This window comes from Pan paniscus, chromosome 6 (genome assembly GCF_029289425.2).
Source record: "Pan paniscus chromosome 6, NHGRI_mPanPan1-v2.0_pri, whole genome shotgun sequence".
Taxonomy (NCBI): domain Eukaryota; kingdom Metazoa; phylum Chordata; class Mammalia; order Primates; family Hominidae; genus Pan; species Pan paniscus.
This window is the reverse complement of record NC_073255.2, coordinates 115,986,226-116,005,503: the sequence shown is the minus strand read 5'-3', so window position 1 is coordinate 116,005,503 and position 19,278 is coordinate 115,986,226. Positions and strand designations below refer to the sequence as shown.

Below are 19,278 nucleotides of genomic sequence, written 5' to 3'. Positions count from 1 at the left end.
ACCTCAGCTGGCCAAATAGCTGGCATTACAGGCACGTGCCACCATGCCTGGCCTCAAGAATTTTTATCTTTAGTAATTTAAGTTTAGAGATAATATTTTAAAGCAGCATTTAAAAGAGGGCAGACTATACAGTCATCCCTTAGTACCTGCGGGAGACTGGTTCCGTGAATCCCTGAAGATACCAAAATCCAAACCAAAGATGCTTAAGTCTCTTACATAAAATGGTGTCATTATCTACACATAACCTACGCACATCCGCCCATATAAATAGTCTCTAGATTACTTGTAATACCTAATACGATGTAAATGCTATGTAAAAAACTGTTATACTGTATTATTTATATTTTTTTACTATTGCATTGTTATTTCTTTCCATTTTTTTAAAAAATATTTTCCATCCACCATTGGTTGAATCCATGGACACAGAACCTGTGGATACAGAGGGCCAACTGTATATACAAATTCAGTAAGTATTTCAGCCAGGACAAAAAAGGGAGACCAGATCTGTACAAAAGACAGAAAAACTAATTGGGTGTGGGGACGCGCAACTGTGGTCCCAGCTCCTCGGGAAGCTGAGCCAGGAGTATTGCGTGAGCGCAGGAGGTGGAGGCTGCAGTGAGCCATGACTACACCACTGCACTCCAGCCCGGGGGACAAAACAAGACCCTGCTTCAAAACAACGACAACAACAAAACAAATTCAATATGTATTTCAGTCCAGATATTAAATAACTCAGTTTCTCCTTCAGGCTATCTAGCTTATACATTCTTTTCCATAAATTTCCACAGTATATGCAAACTCCTTTTGGAAAATATTGTGTCCAAAAGAAAATATAGTTAAATAAAAGGTATGCCAAAATAATTTTTTTAAAAACCCTTTATTTTGATACAATTATGAACTCACAGGAGTTGCAAAGACAGCAGAGAGAGGCCTGGTATACCCTTCACCCAGTTTCCCCTGTTGGTTACATCTGACACAATGACATACAGTACAACACCCAAACCCGGGAACTGCCACTGTGATAAAGTGTGTGCAGGGCTCCATGCCAGGTCTGCACGTGCACAGATGTGTGTAACCACCACCTCAATGGAGACTCAGAACTATCCCATTACCACAAAGATCTTCCCACCCCACCCATGTGTACCCCTGGCAACCACTAACCTGTTCTCCATTTCTAGAATGTTCTCATTCTAAGAATATTATATAAATGGAATTGGTATAGTATGTGACCCTTTGAGGTTGATTTTTTCACTCAACATAATCCCCCTGAGGTCATCCAAGGTGTTCCATGTGTCAATGGTTCATTTTTTTTTTTTTTTAATGTGGGAGCAGTGCTCCAGGAAATGTACTGCTTTGCTGAACCACTCACCTACTGACGGACATGTTAGTTTTTCCAATTGTTAGCAATTACAAATAAAGCTGCTATGAACAATCATGCAAGGGTTTTTGTATGGAAAAAAGTTTTCACTGCTCTGGAATAAATGACAAGGGATGCAACTGCTGGGCTATATGACGTGACGGTTAATTTTGTGTGTCACCTTAGCTGGGCCATAGTGCCCAGGTATTTGGTCAAATATTATCCTTATTATGTTTCTGTGAGGGTGTTTTTTGATGAAATTATTGCCTGTCTGTATCTATCTATCTATCTATAATCTACCTACCTACCTACCTACCTACCTACCTACCGAGACAGGGTCTCACTCTGTCATCCAAGCTAGAGTACGGTGGTGTGATCATGGCTCACTGCAGCCTTGAACACCTGGGCTCAAGTGATCTTCCTGCCTCAGCTTCCTGAGGAGCTGAGACTACAGGTGCGTGATGCCACCATGCCCAACTAATTTTTCTGATTTTTTGTACAGACAGGGTCTCACCACATTGCCCAGGCTGGTCTTGAACTCCTGGGCTCAAGCAATCCTCCAGCCTCAGCTTCTCAAAAGGCTAGGATTATAGACCTGAGGCACCGTGCCCGGCGGATGACTATTTAAATCGGTGGACTTGGAGTAAAGCAGATCCTGCAACAATGGTGGGCCTCATCTATCAGTTGAAGACCCTAACAGAACAAAGACTGACCTCCCCCACAGAAGGAAGAACTCTGCCAGCAGACAGCCTTCAGCCTTAAACTACAACATCGACTCTTCCCTGGGTCTCCAGCCTCCTGGTCCACCCTGCAGACTCTAGACTTTCCAGCCTCCGTAACTTCATGAGCCAATTCCTTTAAAAACATCTCTCTTTAGATATACATGTACATACACATCCTATTGGTTCTGTTCCTCTGTAGAATGCTAATATATAACTAATGCTAATATATAACTTAACGTATGTTTTGTTTTTTTAAGAAACTGCCAAGCTATTTTCTACAGTGGCTCTATCATTTTACATTTCCACCAGCAATGTATGAGGGATCTAGTTTCTCCACATCCTTGCCAGCATTTGGTATTGTCACTATTTTTTCATTACAGCTTTTTTTTTTTTTTGGAGACGGAGTCTTGTTCTGTCGCCCAGGCTGGAGTGCAGTGGCGTGATCTCGGCTCACTGCAAGCTCCGCCTCCCAGGTTCACACCATTCTCCTGCCTCAGCCTCCTGAGTAGCTGGGACTACAGGCACCCGCCACCACGCCCGACTAATTTTTTGTATTTTTAGTAGAGACGGGGCTTCACTGTGTTAGCCAGGATGGTCTCAATCTCCTGACCTTGTGATCCACCCGCCTCAGCCTTCCAAGTACTGGGATTACAGGCGTGAACCACTGCACCCGGCCATTACAGCTTTTCTAATAGGTATGAAGGGATCTTAATTCATTACTTTAGTAGCTCATGACACTGAACGTCTTTTCATGTGCTTATTTGCTATCCATGTTATCTCCTCTTCGGTGAAATGTCTCTTAATGTCTTCTGACAATTTTCGAATTAGGTTTTTTTTTTCTGTTGAGTTTTGAGAGTTTCTTATAAATTCTAGATATGAGTCCTATGTCAGCTATGTGGTTTCCAGCTATTTTCTCCCAGTCTGTGGCTTGTCTTTTCACTGTTACCAAGGTCTATCACAACGCAAATGTTTTTAATTTTGATGATACAATCAGCCTTTTTAAGGAAGTTCAGCCATATTTTTGTTCTTTTCTGATGTTCCAAGACGCCTCCTTTTATCATTTCTTTTCTGTTTAGAAAACTCATTCTTCTAAGGCAGGTTTGCTGGTAATAAATTCTCTTAGTTTTCTGTCATCTGAGAATGTCTTGATATTCCCCTTCATTCCTGAAGGATATTTTCTCTGGAGAAGGAATTTCAGAGTTCTTTTCTTTAGAAAAGTGACAAACGTGCTGATTCCTTCTGGCCTCCAGGTTTCTGATGAGAAATCGGCTGTCCTCCACATTGCTTCCCGCTATAGGTAAAGTGCTGTTTCTGTCTCCCTGCTTTTAGGATTTTTTGCTTTCATTTTCAGAAGTTTGACCATGTGTCTTGGCATGGATTTCCTTGGGTTGATCCTGTTTAGCATTTTCTCAATTTCTTAAATTTGTAGGCTTTTTCTTTTCCAAATGTAGAAAATTTTAGCCTAACTACTGCTTTGAATCCTTTTTCAGCCCCATCCTCTATCTCCGTTCCTTCCGAGACATCTATGACATGAATAATGCTGGATCTTTTGTTATATTTCCCCATGTCCCTGAGGCTGTAACTGAAATGATGAGTTCCTGTATTTCTTAGTCCTGAGGTTTCCATTTATGTCTTCTTTATGTCTTCTATTTCTCTGCTGAGACTGTATTTTTTTGTTTTAAATGTGATGCAATTGCTCACAAAGCATTTTTATGATGAGTGCTTTAAAATTCTTGTCAGGTAATTCTAACATCTCTGTCATCTGTGTTGGAATCTGTTGTCTTTTCTGGTTTAGGCTGAGTTCTCCTGGTTCTTGGAATGCTAAGTGATTTTCAGATGACGCCTGGACATTTTAGGTCTTATGAGACCTTGGAACTTACTTAATCATGTATGTTGCAGGCAGAAATCCCACAGTAGCTTTAAACACCTGACCTTCAACAGACCACAGACTAGCCTTACAGAACACATGACAAGGTTTACTTACTAGTAAGGTTCTCCATTTTTCAAAAAAGTATCTTGTTCCTTTGGGCTGGCACTTGCTTTTAACTCCTTCACGATGACTCTTGCTACGCTAGTGCCCGTGTAAATCTCTCCCAAGAGAACCTAAAATCAAAGAACAGTTTTTTGTGTCATTTCCATCAAAATGATAAAGGAGTCTGCTGCATTTACCGGGAAATGGAACACAGGTGAACAAGTTAAGCAATAAGCAGGTGACCTTCTATTCTTTTACTTACCACCTCACCAAAAGCTTGGAAAACTCAAATATTTTTCTTCAGTAAAAGGACCATTTTAAACCATTCACCAGATAGTTACAATATTCACATATTTATGCATATTTCTTTTCTATTTATTTTAAAATGTATTTATACTTATTTGTGTCGATTTATTTAAAAATGTATTCTACTTCAAGGAAATTCACTATGACTTTACAGAAGTGCAATTTATAAGTTCAGTTCCAACATAACTCAAATGTTCCTCAAAAACACTTCCACTAAGTTTTGTTATTTAGTCTGCTATACATATGAGAAAGTAAACTGACGAAAGCTAATTACAATCAATCATTGCCCTGAAACTTAAACACCCATCGCACTCCATCCAATGATACCCAGCCTTGATCTCCTACCAAAACTCCATTCAAAACACCCCACTGAAATCAGCAGAACACAAAATGAGAATCTGCTGCCTCACATGAGAACTAGCTACAAGGGAAATGCTAAATATAAAACAGGACAATGCCAAGGTATTCTAAAGTGCAAGATGAAAATGCGAATAAGGGTTTTTATTGAACTCTAGAGAATGATTTTTAAAAAAAGAGAATGATCAAAATAAAAATACTTCTTTTAAAATAGTTCCTTTTAAAATAGATTAATTTTAAGGTCCTGAAAATACAGTAAGAACCGGAACAGAACTCAATGTGTTTATTAGAAATATAAGGACAGAAAAATGGAGAACAAGAAATTCTGATAATTAACTAAATCACCCTCTCTTTTTTTTTTTTGAGACAGTCTTGCTCTGTCACCCTGTATGGAGCACAGTGGTGCAAATATGGCTCACTGCAGCCTCGAACTCCTGGGCCCAGGTGATCCTCCTGCCTCAGCCTTCCGTGTAGCTGGGACCACAGGCATGTGCCATCCCACTCAGCGAATTTTTTTTTAGAGATGGGGTTGTGCTATGTTGCCCAGGCTGGTCTCAAACTCCTCGCCTCAAGTGATCCTTCCCACCTGGGCCTCCCAAAGCACTGGAATTACAGGCGTGAGCTACCGCGTCCAGCCTATTGCTCCTTGAGGAGTAAAACTCTTCAAGAGGGTTGTCTAAATGCACCGTCTCCTCTTTCTCTCTTGAATCCATTCCACGCAAGGATGTACCATCACCATTTCCCCCTGAACAACTTCTTTCAAGGACGCCAAGGAACTTATGCTGCTGAATCCTCATTCTCCCAGGCTTCATCTTACTCCATTTGTAAGCTGCAGCATTACTGCAATTAATCTTCTTGGAACTTACAGAAGACTCCTGTCTCCTGGGCTTCTCCCTCCTCACTGCTTCTCCCTGACTGCACTGGCCTCTCCCTGCTGCAGAGCCTCCCCCTGGTTTCCACTTTGAAATTCTCCATGACTTCACCTAGTCTCCTAGCTTTGAATACACTCTATAAAATGAGATCACTCGGATTTACATGTCCAGCCGGGACCCTCTCTCCTTCACTCTTGCTCTGCATTTCCAGTTCAGCTACTTGGTGCCCCCACTGAGTTGTCTTAACAGCCAACTCACACCTGACATAGCAAAGATGAACTCCCGACTTCCTCCTGCCTCTCCTGCAGTGTCTGTTGCATTTCAGTTGACAGCAACTCCATTCTTCCAGTTCATCAGGCCCTCAGCAGTCAATCTGACTGCCCTTCCTCCACAGTCCATGTCTTATCCCCTCTAAGTCTACACCCGCATGCTCTCGTCTGAACATCTGTCTTGGGTCCTACCACTTCTTGCCACCTCCACCGCTAGCATCCAGGTTCAAGCTGCCTGGGCCTGCAGGAGCCTTCTAGCCCATCTCCTCCCTGCTTTCACCTTCCCCCTCTATGACTTCCAGAGTGATCCTTTTAAAAAGGTAACTCAATTACATCATGATCTCTCAAGCACCAGAGTATTTCCCCGTTTCATTCCGAGCAAGGCAGTCTCTAGGCACACAATATCCCAGATCACCTGCCTGCCCTCTACCTCTCTGAGCCCACCTCCCACAATTGACTGTTTGCTGTGTGACCCTCCCAACTAGATATCTAAGCCTTGTGAAGACAGGGTTTTGTTTGATCTCTCATACAGGACTCCACACAGGTCAAGGTTTGACCCATCTTCCTCCACATCGTGCCCCTAGCACCAAGAACAATGGCTGCTACGTAACAGGTTTTACTGAATGGTGCAGAAGAGAACTCAAACAGTTGGGAGGACATGAAAGATACAGACAACGCTGAAGGGAAGGAGAAGCAGCAGCAGATGGCTGACTACTGGGAAGTGCATCCTCCTGTTGTAAGCACCCTGCTTACGATGTAATCCCTACTCCATTAGGAACCTCTTGCAGAGCACGACTACAGTACTGTGGAAATGGCTGTAGGAGATTACTCCTTCTGAGCCATCTACGATAAAAAAATCAACAAAGCATTGTTACTACAGGCCACTTGACGGGCTATGAGAGAAGACTAGTTGTTCATGGTGGTCTTCATTGTAAGACTGTATTTACAGTTCTAAAGTGGCTTAAGTGCTATAAGGGGAAGGGATTAAAAAAACAATCTAACCTGAGAAGGATACAAAGCTGAAGCTGCTAAGATTCCAGGTCTCTTTTCCCTTCTTACTTTCTTATGTCAACAATTAGAAAAGTCTCAGATACTTTTTTTTTAAAGGCCTTTGTTATGATCGAAATGTCTGTGTCCTTTGTCCTGCCCAAATCCGTAAACTGAAACCTAATGACCAATGCGATGGAGAGGAGGAAGGCCTCTGGGAGGGAAAGGGATTTGCATCCCTCCAAAAGAGGTTCCAGAGAGCTGCCCTGCTCCTTCAACCACGTGAGGATGCAGCAGGAAAGTGCCACCTTCACCTGATCCGGAATCAGCCAGCACCTTGATCTTGGACTTCCCAGCCTCCAGGATTGTGAGAAATAAATTTCTGTTGTTTATAAGCCACCCAGTTTATGATATTTTGTTATAACAGCCTGTATGCTGTAAGACATCCTTTCTGGAAAAGGCTCGACACACAGCAAGGCTGAAGCTCACGCCCCCACACTGCCACAGGGGGAATGGGGAAACTCAATTAGTAACGCAGGGCCCACAGGGCACGTGGAACTCCGCACAACACAATTCTTCATCAGCCCTGCACTGAACACAGTATCATTCAGAGGAAAACAAATGCAAGTGAAGAGCATCTTACCTTTCCAAACCAGCCATTTCCAATTTCCTGTATGTAGTTTAGACTGTGGCGGGCAACTTGAGACTTCAATCCCTCTGTAGAGAAAAAAACATTAAAAATGAAATATAAGTATCTAAATATTAAATATATAACCTATAAAGTATGAACACTAACATAAAGGCTTGTGCAAATAAAGGTAGGAATAAATACATAAAACACCTCTTTTAAACGAATCATGCCAAAACAGTTTTAGGCTTTAAAACTGACAATATTTTTTAATGAGTTTCCTACCAATTCTTTAATACCTTGCGCATTGTTTTTTTTCCGATCCAGCTACTCTCATGTAACCACCAATCACCACGCCAATGGCCTTTACTTAGTCTTCATTTTCATCTCTCTTGAACAGCTCACCTAGACATATGATTAGCACTCTTAAACTACTCTCCTTAATTTTTAAAAAGTTTTACTGAAGTATAATCAATATACAATAAAGTCCACATATTTAAAGTATACACTTTGATACACTTTAATATTTGTATGCACCTGTGAAACCATTACTTAAATAAAATACGGAACATCTCCATTACCCCCAAGTCTTCTGATACCCTCAGTAATCCCTTCCACCTGCCCCCATCTCTAGACAACCATTCACGTGCTGTCTGCACTATAATTTGCATTTTCTAAAATGTTATGCAACCAGAATCATATGGTATGTACTCTTTTTTCGATGGTATGGCTTACATAAATTATTTTAAAATTCAATCAAGATCTGGAGTGTATCTAGAGTTTATTCTTACTTTTGTCACAGAAGAGTTTTCCACTGAATGAATATACCACAGCTTGCTTGCTTATTCACAAGTGGACAGACATTCATGTCATTTACAGGTTGAGGCTATCACAAATCAAGATGCTATAAATACATGCATGCAAATCTTTCTAGGGACAAGTGCTTTCATCTCTCTTGAATAAATATGAAGGAGATCATATGGGAGGTGTCTCTAACTTTTCAAGAAGCTGCCAACTGCTTCCTAAAACATGAGTAGCACACGAGGGTTCCAGTTGCTCCGTCTCTTTGCCATCACTTGGTGTAGTCAGTCTTATTCATCTTAGCCATTCTAAAGGGTATGCAATCTTACTTTAGTTTTCATTTTTCCTTTTTTTTTTTTTTTTTTGAGACAGAGTCTCGCTCTGTCACCCAGGCTGGAGTGCAGTGGCGCGATCTCAGCTCACTGCAACCTACGCCTCCCGGGTTCAAGTGATTCTCCCGCCTCAGCCTCTCCAGTAGCTGGGACTACAGGCACCTGCTACCACGCCCGACTACTTTTTGTATTTTTAGTAGAGACAGGGTTTCACCATATTGACCAGGCTGGTCTCAAACTCCTAACCTTGTGATCCGCCCACCTCGGCCTCCCAAAGTGCATTTTTATTTTCTTAATGCCTAATGATATCAAGTCCCTTTTCACTTGCCTACCTGCCATCTGTATATCTTCTGAGGTGACATATCTATGCAAATCTTTGCCTCATTTTTATTGGGCTGTTTCTTATTATTGAGTTTTGAAAGTTCTTTCTATCTTCTGAAACCAAGTCCTTTAACAAATATGTAATCTGCAAATGTTTTCTCCCAGTCCATGGCTAGACTTTTCATTCTCTTAACACTGTTCTCCAAAACACTTTAAATTTTAATTTTAATTTCCAAAAAGCTTTTAATTTTGAAAAGGTCCAATTTATAAATATTTCCTTTTGTGAATGATGCTTTTAGTGTCCTATCTAATAAATCTTTGTTTAACTAAAGATTATAAAGAGTTTATTCTACAAGTTTTATAATTTTAGGTTCTAAATTTAGGTTTATGATGCATTCTGAGTTAGTTTTTACATATGGTGCAAGGTATGGATCAAAGTTCATTTGTTTGCCAATGAATATCCAGTTGTTCCGGCACCATTTAACTGCACCTCTATCGAATTAACTGACAGCAGTGGAAACGGTGACAGCAGTGGAAACGGTGACAGCAGTGGAAATGGTGGAGCAGAGACGTCTCCTCTGGCAGCTGTCTCTTCCAAGAAACACTAAAAGACTTTTTTTAAACTGCCAGTGTCAACCTTATAAAAACTCTAGAAGATGGTCAAAGGTTTACAGCAACCAAAGCGAGCCAGGAGAAAGTCCACTGAGACAGGGTAGAATATCTTTGTAGCTTTAACTTACCCAGCTTCTCCAATCTCCCTCCCCAGTGCAGCTGCAGTCTTAAAGATGACCTGTGTTCCCAGGTGGGTACCAGGGTCCACGGGGAGCACAGTGGACCTTATTCCCAAGGAACTATGTTTGTCTTGACCTAACTGAGGAACTGCCACAAGTGGCTTCTCTTTGTTTCACGTAACTCACAATTCTATCAGGATGGAGTGGTCACATATTCCTCGAAAACAAAAAAGGCAAATGAGAACAAGCTACTGCCACCTAGGGCAAAAACAACAGTTGAGGCCAACAGTACACATGCTGAAAGTTTTGGCAGAAAAGCTGGGGAGTGAGATTTTGGAGGAGAAAGGGGGCTTTGGAAAGCTCCCATGTAGACGGGAACCTAGATAGCCACGTGTATGCTCAGGGCAGGATGCGTACTCAGAAAGGCTGAGGAAGAAAACAGGCTTTCAGCTGGAGCTGGTCTTCAGGCCCAACACAAGAAGGAAGTGAAGGCTAAGTCAGGGTTATAAACGGCCTGGCTAGGTGTTGAAGGAGTGCCCCAGCAGAGTCAATCTGCAAAGACCTAGACAATATTTTTTGTTTTCTTTCTTCTACTTCTCTTTTGCACATCACATTATTCAAAACGTCCAGTTTCCAACAAAGAAATTATGAAACATGCAAAGAAACAAAAATTGGCCCATTCACAGGTAAAAATGAACAAACGGAAACTGTCACTGAGAAAACAGACATTGGACTAATTATTAGACAAGACTTTATTTTTTATTTTGTTTTATTTATTATTTTTTGAGACATAGTCTCTCTCTGTCACCCAGGCTGGAGTGCACTGGCACCATCTCAGATCACTGTAAGCTCCATCTCCCGGGTTCACACCATTCTCCTGCCTCAGCCTCCCAAGCAGCTGGGACTACAAGCGCCACCACCACGCCTGGCTAATTTTTTGTATTTTTAGTAGAGACGAGGTTTCACCGTGTTAGCCAGGATGGTCTCGATCTCCTGACCTTGTGATCCGCCCGCCTTGGCCTCCCAAAATGCTGGGATTACAGGCATGAGCCACCGCGCCCGGCCCAAGACTTTATTTTTTTAAATTAAGTTTTTTCTTTTTTTGAGACGGAGTCTCGCTCTGTCACCCAGGCTGGAGTGCAGTGGCGCAATCTTGGCTCACTGCAACCTCTGCCTGCCAGGCTCAAGTGATTCTCCTGCCTCAGCCTCCCGAGTAGCTGGGACCACAGGCAAGCGCCACCATGCCCGGCTAACTTTTTTTGTATTTTTGGTGGAGACAGGGTTTCTCCATGTTGGGCAGGCTGGTCTTGAACTCCTGACCTCAGGTGATCCACCCACCTCAGCCTCTCAAAGTGCTGACATTACAGGCATAAGCCATCACACCTGGCCTAATTTTTTTTCTTTGAGACAGGGTCTCACTGTATCACTCAGGCTGGAGTGCAACAGTGCGATCCCGCACTGCAACCTCTGCCTCTTGGGTTCAACTGATTCTCCTACCTCAGCCTCCTGAGTAGCTGGGACTACAGGCACAAGCTACCACACCTGGCTAATTTTTGTATTTTTTTGTAGAGATGGGGTTTCCCTAGTTGGCCAGGCTGGTCTCGAACTCCTGACCTTGGCCTCTCAAAGTGCTGGAATTACAGGTGTGAGCCACACTGTCAAATAAACCAAGAGACATATTATCAATTGGAGTCCCAGAAGGAGGTGAGAAAGAAAAGGAAACAGAGGGCATGAATCTACACACTCAAAAAACTCCAAGTAAGATAAACTTGCCCAGGCACAGTGGCTCATGCCTGTAATCCCAACACTTTGGGAGGCTGAGGTGGGAGGACTGCTTGAGCCCAGAAGTTTGAGACCAGTTAATTAGGCAACACAGTGAGATGCTGCCTCTATAAGAAATTAAAAATAAATTAGTCAGGAGTGGTAGCATGCACCTGTAGTCCCAGCTACTTGGGAGGTTGAGGTGGGAGGATCACTGGAGCCCAGGAAGTCGAGGCTGCAGTGAACCATGATTGCAGCACTGCAATCTAGCCTGGGTGACAAAGTGAGACTTAAAAAAAAAAAAAGTAACATAAACTCAAAGAGATCCATACTGAGACACAAACTGTAGAAAACCGAAGACACAGAATCCCAAATGCAGCAAGAGAAAAGCAATTCATCACATACAAGGGATCCTCAATAAGATTAACAACCAATTACTCAAAAGAATCCGTGGAGGCTAGAAGGCAGTGGGATGACACAGAGAAAGTGCTGAAAGCAAATACCTGTGAATTCTATATCTGGCCAAACTATCTTTTAAAAATGAAGTAGAAATTAAGACATTCTGAGATAAACAAATGTTTAGGGAGTTTGCTGCCAGTATACCTGCCCTACAACAAAAGCTAATGGGAGTCCTCCAGGCTGAAATAAAAGGACACTAAACAGTAACTCAAAGCCATCTGAAGAAATAAAGATCTCCAGTAAAGGTAACTATGTAGGTAAATACGAAAGCCGTTATTACTGTATTATTGGTGTCTAACGCCTCTTTTTATTTCCTACACAATTTAAAATACGAATGCATTAAAAAAATTATAACTCTGTGTTAATAGGCACAAAATGTATAAAGATGTAATTTGTGACAACAACATAAAGGGATGGGACTGAGCTGTACAGGAGCAGAGTTTGTGTGCTGTTGAAGCTAAGCTGGTATCAACTCAAAACTGTTATCAATTTGGGATGTTAATTGTAATCATTATAATCACTAAGAAAACATCTAAAAATATAATCCAAAGGGAATGAGAAGGGAATCAAAATGGTACATCAAAAAAAAAATTCCTTGATTACAACCATTACAGATTATTTTGTTCCTTCTCCACTCCCACTGGTTCACTTGACTAGACTAAAAAATAATAATAATAAAATAAAATAAAAAAACTATCAGAATCCCAGTGGCCTGTTTTACAGAAATAGGAAGGCTGATACTTACATTCAGTTGGAATTGTAAGAAATCCCAAATAGGCAAAAGGATTTTGAAAAATTAAAACAAAGAAGACTCATATATCTTGATTTCAAAACTTACTATAAAACCAAAGCTACAGCAATCAAAATGGTGTGGTACTGGCACAGGGACAGACATACAGATCAAGAGTCTGTATCAAGATGGACATACAGCCGAGAGTCCAGAAATAACCCCAAAAAATATAGTAAACTGATTTTCAAAAAGGGTTCCAAGACAATCCAATAGGAAAACAACAGTCTCTCAAACACTGTTAAGTGAGACAACTGGATATCCACGTATACAAGAATTAAGGTGGATCCTTACCTCACACCATATAAAACAATTAACTCAAAATAGATCAAGGAGCAAGAGCTAAAACTATAAAACTTACAGAAGACAACATAGAGATAAATCTTCCTGACCAGGGATTTGGCAATAGTTTCTTAAATATGACACCAAAAGCACAAGCAACAAAAGTAAAAAACAGATAAACTGGACTTCATCAAAATTAAAACGGAAAAGTTTTATGCGTCAAAGGACACTATTAAGAGAGTGAAAGAGAACATACAGAATTTGAGAAATATTTGTAATTCATGTTATTATGACATGATTATGATTAAGAGAATGGTAGTGGGACAAGAAATACACAAATTAATGACAGAGAATAGAAAGCCTAAAATAGACCTATACACATATGGAGGCAGAGAGAAAAGGAAAGATCAGTGCATGAATGAAGCTGAAAAACCACAGCAATCTATAAGGAAAGCTGAAGTTGGATTTCCTCCTAACACCATCCTCAAAAATCAACTCAAGATGGGTTTTAGATCTAAATGTCAAAGCAAAAGCTTAAAATATTTTTTTAAAAGGTATTATTTTAATCACAGAATAAGAAAGAATTTCTTAAGACCACAAAAAGTTCTAACTCTAAAAAGGGCTTAAATTTCATACTCTAAAAAAAAACTGTAAAATTTACTATATTAAAATTAGGAATCCTGTGCATCAAAAATCCTTTTTTGTATGTGTGATTGATTTTTTTTTTTTTTTTTTTTTAGTGTACCATTTTGATTCCCTCTTCATTTCCCTTTCTGTAAATTTTTTAGTGGTTACCATGGGGATTACAGTTAGCATCCTAAATTTATAACAATCTAGTTTGAATTGATACCAATTTAGCTTCAAAAGCAATGGCATTTACCATTAGATACCCAACTGGCAGGAAGATAAATTGGTCAACTCCTGCAGAGGGTAAGCTGGCAAGACCCACCAAAATTATAAACACATGTACTCTTTGACCCACTTTAAGAAATATATTCTACGGATACCAGTACAACAACCACCTGCAAAACAACACAGATACAAGCTTTATTTGTTTTCGCATTAGAAACAAGCCAAATATCCATCAACAGGGGGCTGTTCAAATAAACTGTGCTAAACTATACAATCTACATAGTACGAACCTAGAAGCAAGAATACATACCCTTTAATGATATGGAAAGATCTGCAAGGTATGTTGGTAAGTGAAAAAAAAGCAAGATGCAGAATAATGAATTTACCATGACACCTTTGAGTAAAAAAAAAAAAAAAAGGAGGACTATGCATGTGTATGGGTGGGGACATAATAGATGTGTCTGTACCTACCTTCCTCTAAATTTTCCCGTGAACCTCAAACTTCTCTATAAAAAGTCTTTTAAAAAACAAAAAATTAAAAAATTAAAAGTAAATGTGAATGGGAGTGAGGTGAGATACCTGCATCAACAAATTCGAGAAAGGTGTATGAAAAACCAGAACCAACAGTGCAGCTGTTACTTAGGGAAGCCAGCGGTGGAAAATAGGTCACATTTAAATACCACAGGGAGACTTTTCAATATATATATTTTTTTTCTTTCTTTTTTTTTTTTTTGAGACAGAGTCTCGCTTTGTCCCCTAGGCTGGAGTGCAATGGTGAGATATTGGCTCACTGCAAGCTCCGCCTCCCGGGTTCATGCCATTCTCCTGTCTCAGCCTCCCGACTAGCTGGGAATACAGGCGCCCGTCACCATGCCCAGCTAATTTTTTTTTGTATTTTTAGTAGAGACGGAGTTTCACCATATTAGCCAGGATGGTCTCAATCTCCTGACGTCATGATCCACCTGCCTCGGCCTCCCGAAGTGCTGGGATTACAGGCATGAACCACCGCTCCCAGCCTAAATATATATATTTTTTGTAATGTTATGGTTTTTGAACCAAGTGAATATATTATCTATGCAAAAAATAAAATACATTTTAAAAATAGAAAAAAAGAAAAAAATGGTAGAACTTGTAGAATTGCTTGTATGTGGTATATCTTTTTCATGTACTATATCACAAATATCTTTTGTAGTCAAATACAGTTCACCTTGATCCTTTTATAGGAACACATAAATCGCCACTGTATTGATTGACTATAATTTAGCAAATTGCATATTGACAGACATTTAATCTGTTTCCATCTTACCCTGCCAAACAACGCTGCAATAAAGTCCTTTGTACATGCATATTTGCACACTTGCCCAATTAGTTCCTAAAGATAAATTACTAAAAGTGGAACTGCTCGATCAAGAGTCAACATGTCTCATATTTTGATACATGTTGCCCGACTACCCCTCCAGAAAGAACATCTTCCGCAATTTATGGCTGCACTAATCCTAGTGGATGAGACTGCCTGCTGCCCTCCACATGCTCGCCAATCACTACCTGGTGTCATTTCTTTTCATCTTTACCTATCTGCTCTCAGCTTAAGTCAGCATTTCTTTAATTAATAACGAGGTTACTATGTTTATTGGCCATTTGAGATTCTCCTTTCATGTCCTCAGCTTATTTATTCTAGTAGCGTGTTACTTTTTATCCTGCATTTGTTTGTACTCTTGATATGTAACCGTTTTTAATACTGTTTGTAGTTCACAAATATTTTTTGCGACTCTGTCAATTTGTGTGTGGTGTCTTTTTCTATACAGAATATTTCATTCTTGTAAATCAGATTTGGCAGTATGTTCCTATATGGATTCTGGATTTGATGCATGCTTGGAAAGGCCTCTCGTATCCCAAGATGATAAAAATATTCTGAGTGTATTCTACTCAGAGAAATTTAAAATAATTTCTTCCTATGGAGAGGGATATTAGGGTACGGGGCTTCAGTAAAACAGAAAGGGGTGTGTATATAAACAAAATTACAATGGCTGCCCAGGTCACCATAATTTCTCTTCTGCCTGCATCTGACTGTGCTCCCACCCATCCCCAGTAGATCCTGAAGAGAAGCTGTCTGTCTGTCCCCACCTTCCTGACCAGTGATGGCTCTGCATCCTGTGACTTAGGTGAAGACAACCAGAATGTCCCTCCAAAGGGTTTTCTTTCTGGTCCAAGGAGAGACAGAAAGAAGCTCCTTTCCTCTATGGTTATAAAACTACAAGGGAATGGGTGTGGAGCTGCTGGCAGCCAACCTCCCTACTGAGCAGAGAAGCTGCCTGAGAGATTCAGCAGATATGCGAAGAGAAGAGAAAATCAGAAATGAATTAAAATGCTGATGATGTTCCAGGCCCTGGTTCTAGCTGTCTCCAAGGTCAGCTGAACCCCTGCTCTTCCTACGGTCTGGGTCCATGTGTCAAAAATTCTCGTTTCCACTTAGGCTGATCTAATTTGGAATTCAGCTACTTGAAATGAATCCACTGGGGATCGACTATGGGCCTGTAAAAGCTCTGAGAAGTCTCTCCAGGTTTTTCTTAAGTATAAAGGAAAGCAAATTATCAAACAAGCAACAATAAAATATTTCCATTTAGAGTAAGTATACTTAAGTTATCCCAAGAATATATTAGACCTCCTTTTAAACTTCATTATTTTGGTTGGAGTAGGGGTATTGTTATTTACAGCAATTAAACACTCCAGGTTGTTTTTTTTAATGCTGCAAAATCTATAAATTTAAATATATTCTTACTTTACAAATATTTAAATGAAATGCACCAACTATGTCACGTTCCATCTGGCTTTTTCTTATAGTCATGCCTGCCTGCAGTGGCATCAGTTCGGGGGTTTATTCTGCCCTAGGCAGAGCCCACAGCGTGTGTCACACCAGAAAAGGTAGTCCTAGCATCTACAGACTTACACAGCCTTCTTGCGGCAATCTCAGAAAACCCTACTTCTTGAACCTACTTCTTTTGTCAAAGCAAAAGCTTAAAATATTTTTTAAAAGGTATTATTTTAATCACAGAATAAGAATTTCTTAAGACCACAAAAAGTTCTAACTCTAAAAAGGGCTTAAATTTCAAACTCTAAAAAAAAAAACTATAGTCACATTCTATTTTTTCACAAGACATCAATTAACACAGAACCAAACCTCTGTCTGAAGAAGCTTAGAAAAGTCAATCTGATTAACATATCCAAACTTTCCTCTCCTACCCAAATGCAGGGCATCCCAGTGGAAGCCAGCAGTGTCCTACTCAGCAAGGTCAGCCGTGGCCAGAACTAGCAGAGAAACCACCTCCAGAACAGAGCCTGGGAGTTCTGTCCAGGTGTTCAATGTCAATGAATCGAGGAGATTCGTTTTATTCTCATACCAGACCCAGGGTCCAGAAAGCAGAAGACAAAGCTATTGCAGGAATACAATGGGCCTGACCACTAGAATTCAGCTTCACTGGGAGCAGAAGGAAGAGATGGGCGGTCCAATATTTAAGATGGCTAGGCTCCCATTCTCAGATCTCAGAAACAATTCATGAAAACGTGGCATTAGGCTGTATGGTCTTACCTACAGAAGGCTGGAATTGCGAGGGAGCTGGGAGTGAAATATTTGGTACTGAAAGTGTGAAGACCTCTGCTGGGGACTGAACAGAGGGAGTATCTTCTGCTGGTGGTGTGAAATCTATCTCATCATCAAAATTATCTTCAAATTCCTAAAATGAAAGAGAGCAAGCATTAAAAACCATTGGCTAACACTTAAATAGGAACATACTTGCACAATGATTTGGAACTTGCTGCCACAATTATTTTTTTCCAGTTTGTACTTAATGTTAAGTAAAAAGCATATGTAATTTTGTTCTCTGACTCCAAACAGCAGAATACATAAGACAGGAAAATAAATTATACATATTTCATGTAAGTTTTTAAACTGTTAGTTTGAAGTTAAATGCAATGGAATTTACACAAAAATAGTTTTCTAGGCTTAAAAATTTACTCTCAAATGACTACAGTTTAAGCAATTCTTTTTTTTTTTTTTTTTTGAGACAAGGTTTTGCTCTGTTGCCTGGCTGGAGCACAGTGACTGGAGCACAGTGGCATGATGATGGCTCACTGCAGCCTGGACCTCCAGGAACCAAGTGAGCCTCCTACCTCAGCCTCCCGAGTAGCTGGGACCGCAGGCACGCATCACCACGCCCAGGTAATTTTTTGAATTTTTTTTTTTTTGTAGAGGCAGAGTCTCCCTATGTTGCCCAGGCTGATCTCAAGCAATCCTCCTGTCTTAGGCTCCAAAAGTGTTAGGATTACAGATGTTAGCCACAGCGCCTGGCCAAGCAATTCTTTTAATATTATTACTTTTGTGACATGATTCTTTGCATACTGAATCAAAATAAATCATTTTATTTTAAAGTTGTATATGCATTTCTAATTGAAATGTGATTTCTATCAAAATAAATGTTGAAAGACTCAGAAAAGATATTTTTAAGTGAGTTCTATTTCTCTGAAAAGAGTAACAATGGAAACATTACTAAATTAGCTAAAAAAAATCACCAGGATCTGAACCACAAAGGTCACTAAAAAAACCAAGCGACGCATAAGTGTAATTAACATATAAACACGTCTGGCTTTCTAAAGATGACAACTTTACAATTGAGGATGTAGGCAGGCAACGTGGCTCATGCCTGTAATCCCAGCACTTTGGGAAGCTGAGGCAGGTGGATCACTTGAGCCCGAGAGCTCTAGGCCAGCCTGGGCAACATGGCAAGACCCTGTTTCTACAAATAATAATTTAAAAAAATTAGTCAGGCATGGTGGCGCAGGACTACTGGAGTAGTCCTGGCTACTCAGGAGGCTGAGGGAGAACTGCTTGAGCCTGGGAGGTCAAGGCTGGGTGATAGAGCGAGACCGTCTCAAGATAAATAAATAAATAAATAAATAGATAAATAAATAAATAAATAAATAAAGTTGTGGAAACCTTTTACATGACGTTCGGTGGGAAGCTATCGCAATTCTTCCGTCACCATTCTGGGGAACTGGTATACCTTGATATCCATGTTAATTTACCATAGACACAGCCAATTATCAAGTCATTCATCAAATCATTTGTTCAGATAATTAACATGTATTACCCCTCCAGGCACCATAACAGAAGCTGGGAACAGATCAGTGAACAAGACTGTTCTCCACTGAATGGTCTATGAACTTTTATTTTCATTTTCTCTACCACCTCTCCTAGCCCCCATCCAATACAAGAAAGAAACTAAAAGTTACAATGGTAGATTTCTCTAACACTTGTGTTTCCATATGCGTGTGAGAAGACATTATTCTCATGTATGTTCTCCAGTGCATTAAAGGACATTATTGCTATTTGTATTGATGGAGTTGGGAGCAAGAAAAATGAGGTACCGTAACTTCAATCTGGGAGGCGATTTTTGAACAGAGGAAATCCTTCAATTTTCCTTTTGGA

General features: G+C 40.3%; 1 protein-coding gene across 2 annotated transcripts in view; it reads right to left on the bottom strand.

Annotated features, from left to right (window-relative positions):
* Nucleotides 1–19,278, bottom strand: part of LMTK2 (lemur tyrosine kinase 2) — a 102,765-nt gene that overhangs the window by 50,728 nt on the left and 32,759 nt on the right. For both annotated transcript variants that reach the window (XM_003815695.5, XM_008968678.4), the window contains exons 3-5: nt 17,383–17,527; nt 7,486–7,559; nt 4,064–4,182 (exon numbers count right to left, since the gene is read on the bottom strand). In XM_003815695.5, the coding sequence (XP_003815743.3) occupies nt 4,064–4,182; nt 7,486–7,559; nt 17,383–17,527 (338 nt within the window). The remainder of the gene's footprint in view (nt 1–4,063; nt 4,183–7,485; nt 7,560–17,382; nt 17,528–19,278) is intronic.